Source organism: Melanotaenia boesemani, chromosome 24, assembly GCF_017639745.1.
Source record: "Melanotaenia boesemani isolate fMelBoe1 chromosome 24, fMelBoe1.pri, whole genome shotgun sequence".
Lineage (NCBI taxonomy): Eukaryota > Metazoa > Chordata > Actinopteri > Atheriniformes > Melanotaeniidae > Melanotaenia > Melanotaenia boesemani.
Genome location: NC_055705.1, coordinates 22,015,333 through 22,023,600, shown reverse-complemented (window position 1 = coordinate 22,023,600; position 8,268 = coordinate 22,015,333). Strand labels below are relative to the sequence as shown.

The following is an 8,268-nucleotide window of genomic DNA, read 5'->3' as shown; positions in this document are numbered from 1 at the left end:
GTTAAGGGTTGGACTGGGAGGACTTGTTGCTTAAAACCAAGGAAGTTTAGCAACTCATCACCTTTCTATTTCTTTAGGTTATCTTCTTTATATTATTTCACTCTAGCAAGTGAAATAATTTCACTTGCTTAAATTTAAAAAGGTGAATAAAACATTGCAAAATAAAATTTGTGGTGACAGAAGTTAGCCTTGGTTGATTTGTCTTTAAGCTAATTCCCAGAATGCAGTCCGCGAGTCCAACTCCTTTTATAAATTCATGTGTGATCAACCTTTTAAAACCTGAGGTGCCAAGAACAGATGGTGCCAAAGTGGGCCAAAAGGGCCATTTTAGAAACCTTGCCTGTACTGTTTGTACTCAAACCTATTTAATTTAATAGTTTTCTTTGGTTGTTCCTCTTTTTTGGCAGGAATTAATGATAAAAACAGGGAGAATGAATGATGCCAGGTATGAACTAAGAGAAAATACTTTTAGATAATTTAGCTTTTTCTTCTTTTTTTCAAAACAAATCTAAAGGCTACGATATATATAAAAACCCTTTGATACATAACAGCTCAGGGAAAATTGAGACACTGCAAAAACAATCTTTAAAGAAGATGCACAAGTTTTTAAGCTCCAGTCAAGCTGCAAAGCTGGAAACTGACTGGAAAAGGGATGACTATATTATGTTTTAGTTCTCCTTATATTCTTATTGTTCTAAACTCATTAAACAGGGGATTTTCCATAAAGTGACTTTTTAGGCCAATGTCACAAAAAGCCCAATCACTTTTAAATCTTGGTTTTCTTGATGAAAGTCCAAATTGCAGCTTGATTGGAGAAAAACTGTTTAAAAATGTAGGTAGTTTTGTATAACATCTTTGGTGCATATCAGTGCTGTTAATCATTTATATATTTACACATTTATATTGTTTAACCCTGATGTATCTGGAGAGATGTCCTTTTGTAAACACTGAAACAAGATGAAGATACCTGAACGGACACAAAGCCCGAGGAGTCTGTGGGCTACATCTCAGGGTGGGCCTGATTTATTGCTGTCCTCTAGTCATCTGCACTGTGCATCCCTCTCTTCATTGAAACTACAGGGTGGGTAAGAGCAACGCAAAAAGACAAACAAAATCAAGAAAGCCACAGATCAGCTCCAGTACCACAAAAACATAAAAAGAAACAAAAGTACAAACCTCTCCTCTGATGTCTCCTAGCAAAATACTGTATAGCAGCGGTTACCAAACTTTTATTTCTCAGGGACCCCCAAATGCCATGGACCCCCTGCTCCACCCTGTGCTGAAACCATGCTTGGTTTTCGACTTTCAAAAGTAAGATTCTCACCATATATTATATATTCTGGTTGAGTCCTGTCCTTTGATAAAGCCCAAGTTAAATGAACATACAGCCTTACTTTTATTCATTAAAACAGGAACAATTTGTGGACGTTAATCACAATGGCTCTAATATTCAAAGCCCCAGGGACCCCCTGTACTCTTTGGGGGACCCCCTTGGGGTCCCGGATCCCAGCTTGGGAACCACTGCTGTATAGTTTCGCCATATCTACACTCCAATTATTAAAATTGTCAATATAATCTTTTTTTACTTAAATCTGTGGTGGCTGTGTGTATAGTCTAGATGTTTAAGCGTAAATGAGTGTATGATTGCAATTTGAAATATTTTATTAATCTATAATCTGCTTTTTTGTCCTTCTTTAACCCTCTGGGGACAGTGGACACACCGTTGGGGACAGTGGACACGCCGTTGGGGACAGTGGACACGCCGTTGCGTCCAGATTGCATATCTGATCCAAGATGACCTTGCAGCAAGACGCAACCACAGTCTCCATTTCAACTTCCGTCAACAGTGCAGACTTAAAACTACAAACCAGTGTTTAAATCATGTTGTTTGACCAAGTAAAACTGAGTTATGATAAAAAATAAATAAATAAATAAATAAATAAAAAATAATTACGGGACACTTTTTCAGGTAAATTACCATTACATTTGATAGAAAATGCTAATTATATGATGTGAAAAATATGCTAATTATAATCTTTTGCTGTGAGATGGAAAGATAGTAATACTCATGATTGTGCGCTAACAATGTTAGTTTATCTTAAATTAGTTTGCCTGAACTTTGTTCAGCTTAGCTTTGTTTAGTTTGGCTTAACTTATTTTAGCTTGACTTAATTTAGATTAGATCAGTTTAGCTTAAAGTAGTTTAGGTTAGCTTAACATAGGTTAGCTTAACATAGGTTAGCTTTGTAGAATTTAGTTTAGTGTAGCTTAGCTTAGCTTGGGCTAGCTTGGGTTAGCTTAGCAGAGTATAAACAGAGCTAGCCTGGATTCAGTATCACTACTTCTCAAAAATATGACTCATTGGATGGAAATAGAAGGAAAATAAGCAAAAGCAGCTCATTTTTTATGTGAGACAGCGAGATATCTTAACCAATAGACTTGACGTTTTATTTAGTTTCTTTAATTAATTCTTAATTTTAAATTTATTTCAGATGTAACAGCTTCTTGCTACATCTTTTGACCAGGTTAGAGATAGCTGTGAGAAATAAATATCCACAACTCAGAACAGCAGCTAAAAGCTTTTAAAATATAGTTTACTAATTAACTTGTGTTTCATTTTCTTGATTCATACACAAAAAGAAATGTGAACACATTAGCTAATGAGTCAGAATGCTCCTAAATAAAGGATTTTTAGACTCCAGACTGTTTTCCAAAACAGCCAAAAACGTCAGGAGCTGCAGCATCTCAAAATTGACATTCAGTGCAACAGTTATACTTTTGCAACTTTACTGCAATATTAAAAATACTTTGGTAATAACAGACAATCTCCAGAAATACCAAACTGCTAAGGCACATGGTGGTGTTGTGATACTGTCGCCTCAGAGCACAGAGGCTCAAGTATTTTTTTCTGTGCCTGCATCTGTATTTTCCCAGGTACTCACAGTTCAAATAAAATGTAACTGGTATTTTATATCTCTTTGGTTTTGCAACACACACAAACAAAATAAATCTTAATCTTCTTTTAGCCATACTTTAAGGCGTGCAAGGTCAGCTGTTTTCCTTTTTCTCAGTTAATTTAAGCTTAAGCTTGATATTTATTTCACAAACATGATCATACAACTACTCTAGTGTCTAGAGTCTAGTGTTGCAGAACATGGTTGTGGGTTTTATGTTGTTTTGCATATGTGGAAAAATTGCATACTTATATATGGACTCTCTATGTGTAGAGTATGTATGCATCAGTATGTAAAAGTAAGTGTGTGTACATTTTAGCTACACTTCCAGATCATCAGGACGAGCTCGTGTGCTGACGCTCCTGCTGGCCCGACTTGGCTTCCTGATCTCAGTCCCTGCAGAAGGAGGCTGATGCATCTCCACAGTGGTTACCACTGTGAAGTCATGTTGTGGAACCATGCAAGGTGCTGCGGCCATGGTGGTTTCTTCATCCACCGTTTCCTCTGGTGCGATTGGAGAAAGAGGGGTATTCCGAGGGAGTGTGGGGAACATGGAGTGCTGCTTCTCATGTGGAAGTATCATCTCCTCCTGAGGTAAAGAGGAAGAGACAGAGGCAGGACTAGAGGGAAGAGGAGGAGGATATGAAGAAGAGGATGAGGTTTTTCCACTCAGACTTTGGAGCTCCAGAGCCATGTTGTTCCAGTTCTGCTCCATCTCCGCTGGGTGTCCATGGCTTCCAACAATCATTTTCTCACCGTTACCATAAAAAGAAGCAGGCAGCACCTCCAAAAGGAAGTCATCTTGATGGAAAGCAGCGCCATCCATCTTGAGTCCCACAGGCGCTGGGGCAGTGGCCAAGTTAGGGTTTGAGGAGATTACTGTAGGGGAGGCCTCAGTTGGATTGTAAGCTCCTCCCCCGGTTGCTCTGCTACCCATATTAGCATACCCTGGCAAGCAGTCGAGAGCTGACGGAAAGGTCAGCTCAGGAATCGTCTCTGCATCTCCAGGCTCATCTGCACCCAGCAGTGACTCAGTGTCAGGAACACACTCATTACTGACCCCCTGCTTGACTTTCTTCCAGCCCAGGTGGTAGATCTCCAGCAGGTTGAGGACCAAAGAAACACATGCAACTACCAGCATGAAGATGATGAAGATTGTCTTTTCAGTGGGCCTGACAAAAAAAACAAAACAATAGGTTTAATCTTTAGAGATAGAAAGGAAGAAGTATAGAAAAAAAGAACAGATCAATAACATCTTACATGATGAGTTGAAGCATATCCATATTAATGAAGAAATAAAAAGCAGTAAACAGCATGAAGCAGCACCTCTAACAGCTAATATTACCTGCTACATTCAGATAGTCTGACCTGTTTTTTTGTTCCAGTCATTTCACTGGGGGTTTGTGTGGAAAATATTCACAAGAAGTCTGGAGTGAATACTACACAGTTGCATTCTTCCATACCATGCCTTTGGAACATTTCTAGGACCTTTTTTACACCCACTAATATCTGGTTTTACAGTGCAGTGGGAAAGTTTTTATTTTTTTCCTCTTCAGTTCAGACTGGCATCAATGGGAACACAACATCTGGGTGTACATGTAAACTGTCAATGAGGATCCCGTGTGAGGGCAACAAGGGTGGGAACAGTTCTTGCTATTCTCATCCCAAATTAAATTGCTATTCTCTGCCCAAAGTGGCAAACTTTTTATATCAGTTGCTATAAGATCATGTTAGAAATGACTAAGATGTCCCTCATGGAGGCGCTGAAAACGACATAACTCAGGTGCAAAAACAGATTATACTAGTTTGACCTGCCTCTAAAAATCTTACTCTTATTTGTGCTGTGCAAAGCTCAGATAAAAATTAACTGGAGTAAATGTTTCAGAAAGATGTAATTAAGAACCTAATGCAGTTTTAACAAGAATCTGTCCTGAATGTGCAGCAGGAGAGGCAGCAAGCTATTCAAGATGTGCTACGATGAGCTTTGGTGAACCACACTGGGATTCACTTACAAGTGTACTGTGACCTCTGGCTTTCAAGCAGACCAGAGTTTGCATTAGACTGCGAATGAGCATGCACACTACTCCAAACAAGCCAAACTATGAATGGAAGTGGACCACTTTGTTTAAGGTAAGAAAAAGTGATGGGAAGCAACATGAGCAAAAATCAAATAAATACACATAACAAGAAAAGAGATAATAAATAAAGTTATACCCTCTAACCTTGAGATGAAGCAGTCCACAGTATTGGGGCAGGGCCAGCGGCTGCATTTATAGAGCGGCCTCAGGTGGAACCCATAGAGGAAGTACTGTCCCAAGATGAAGCCCACCTCAAACAGAGTCTTGAAGATGATGTTAAAGATGTAGGTCCTCAGTAATGCCCCGCGGATCCGGATCTTTCCATGCTCATCACGGATTGGGGGTTTCTTCTTTTTCCCACCCCCACCCCCTCCACCATCACCGATTCCATTGTGATAGAGAGGGTCATGGTCCTCCTGCTGCCGTCCGATCTTTCTGAGCTCTTCCTCCCTCTCCCTCCTCTTCTCCTCCATGCGAACAATGTGTAGCACATGGCCCAAGTAAATGAGAGTGGGCGTGGAGACGAAGATGATCTGCAGCACCCAGAAACGGATGTGGGAGATGGGGAAGGCCTCGTCGTAGCAAACATTCTCGCAACCAGGCTGCTGTGTGTTACAGGTGAAGTCCGACTGCTCGTCTCCCCAAACGTCTTCAGCTGCTGTGCCCAGCACCAAGATGCGGAAAATGAAGAGGACCGTCAACCAAACCTGGAGAGATTAGACAACATAGTAAGCCAAGACCAAGGTCAGACTTCTGAATTACTGCAAGAAGATCAGTCTCTGAAGTAACTGGAGGATCTTTGGCCAACTGCTTTTATTGGGCTTTCTGTGAACAACAAACTTCAATTCAGTCTGTTCAGAGTACTATTTAAGTTGTAACTGAATGTAAAAATTAAAAAATTAATTGGAAAGCTTTATATAATATATTGTGTAAGAAGAAGGGACAAAACCTAAAACAATTTGTGTGTAAATCAAGAGTTCGTCACCTTTCCAATCACAGTGGAGTGTTCTTGAGCGTTCTCCAGCAGCCGCCCTAGAGAGCTCCAGTCACCCATGCTTCACTTGATTTTCTAGCCTGGAAAAAGAGACAAGAAGCTGAGGTGAACAGTGGGGGAAGAGCAGAAATCCTTTTCATTAAAAAACTAAAGACACCAAAAGTGATCAGCTGTGTTGAAAGAGGAAGGTAAGAGGGGATAAATACTTAAGAAAAGGCTGTTCTGACATAACAACATTTAATATGTACAAACTATTACTAAACTAAAAAAAACAGTATTTGAGTTTTTTTTTAAAATATCATTACACGGATTGAGATAATGGCACATCTCTTAACCCAAAGAATTCTTGGTCTAACAAGAGAGGAGGATAATCAACCATCATGGCTGCAGAGCGGAAAGATGTGAAAATTTCTATCACTAGTAAATATGTTTGATCTGAAAGTGCTTTGTGATTGTATTTGACTGACTCAGTGAATGACTGAGTGACTGTTAATTGATTTACTTACTAAGTAACTGGCTGACTTACTGAAGAACTGACTGAGTGACTGAGTGACTAAGTAACATAGTAACTGACTGGTAAATGAGTAAGTAACTGGGTAACTGACAGAGTACCTGAGTAACTGAGTGGCAGACTAACTAATAACTGAGTAACTGATAGCCCTTTCCTCACTGGCACGGTGCCAGATCCTGAACCAAAGCTGTAACCATCCGGCATGTTCAGACTGAAAAAAAGTCAGTTTGGAACCCGTGAAATCAGTTCCCAATGGGCACCAACACTATGGACCTCAACTGTGAACCGTGGCATCATCTTTGGGCAAAGGCTGATTCACTCACACAACAGACTAATATTTTACTTACATTTTCATTCAATAAAATTGCCAGAGCAGGACTGGCTGTCAGTGTTCATAAGTGTTGTATTGCAAGCTAGGTTTCAATAAAGTTAAAACACACACACAAACTAATGGCAGACTGAATAATCAATGAGCTTCAGACTGTGAAGAAAGCATACTGTGACAGGGAAAAAAAAAAGTGGACATGGTGTTGCAAGTCTATTCTTAGAGCTACTTCTATCGTAACAGCCATGACTGAGTACCACCTCCCTCCTCCGGATTGTCCACAACTATAGAACACCCGTTAAAAATATAAAGTTTAGATCAGCTCATTGAGATAAATCACTGGACTAATTCATTTTAAATAAAACCTGAACGCTGCTGCATTGTTTTGTTGCCTGACAACCAGAACAAAGTCTGTCTGAAATTGTTACAAGTAACTAGTTGATTACCTGGTTAATGAGTGACTGACTGAATGACTGAGTAACTAGTAACTGAATGACTGACTGAGTGACTGAGTAACTAGAAGCTGAAAAACTGAGTGACTGAGTACCTAGTAATTAAGTAATTAGTAACCAAGAAAGTTACCAAGTTACTAGTAACCAAGTTACTGAGAAACTAGTAACCAACTTACTGAGTGATTGGCAAGTGAGTAACTAGTAATTAAGTAACAGTGACTGAGTAACTAGTAACCGAGTAACTGACTGAATGAGTGACTGAGTAACTGGTACCATGTAATTGAGGGACTCACAACTTAGTAACTAGTAACCGAGTAACTGATTGTCTGAGTAACTAATAACTGAATAACTGAGTGACTGACTAACTAGTAACTGAGTAACTGATTGATTAACTAATGACTGAATAACTGAGTGACTGACTAACTAGTAACTGAGTAACTGATTGACTGAGTAACCAGTAACTAAGTGACCGAGTGACTGCGTAATGCCTTTTTTTCCACTAAAAACAACATACTTTAGGTATGTAAAGCTGCATCTGAACAAACCAAAATACTTCTGGAACAATGTCCTGTGGACAGACAAGACCAAAGTGGAGCTGTATGGTCAGAATGTACAAAGAAAAAAAGAATCAGCACAAACACCTCCAACTGTCAAACACGGTGGTGGAGGGATGATGATCTGGACACCCTGCAGTCATTGAGTGGAACATGAACTCCTCTGGATACGAAAGCATTCTAGAGTTAAATGTGAGTCCATCTGCCTCTAAAGTTTGACTGAAACTGTTTCAAGCAACAGGACAATGATCCCAGCTGTTAAATAGATATTACTTTGTAATGTCATGTTGATCTGAGGTTATAGTAAGACCTGAATTTGTCCTGAATTTCATTGTTTTTTTCTCATTACAAAAGCAAAAGTTTTAAATCAGTTTGGAAAGTGTCATGATAGAAAGAGGAA

The 8,268-nt window shown here is 39.5% G+C and overlaps 1 protein-coding gene across 1 annotated transcript; it reads right to left on the bottom strand.

Moving 5' to 3' along the window:
* Nucleotides 1-876: 876 nt before the first annotated feature.
* Nucleotides 877-6,104, bottom strand: LOC121635196 (gap junction alpha-3 protein-like). Its single transcript, XM_041978279.1, has 5 exons — nt 6,018-6,104; nt 5,444-5,739; nt 5,177-5,371; nt 3,267-4,126; nt 877-1,074 (listed from the first exon to the last, which is right to left on the bottom strand). Exons 1-4 carry the CDS (start codon nt 6,084-6,086, stop codon nt 3,274-3,276), a joined length of 1,413 nt encoding a protein of 470 aa, XP_041834213.1. The 5' UTR covers nt 6,087-6,104; the 3' UTR covers nt 877-1,074; nt 3,267-3,273.
* Nucleotides 6,105-8,268: the final 2,164 nt, after the last annotated feature.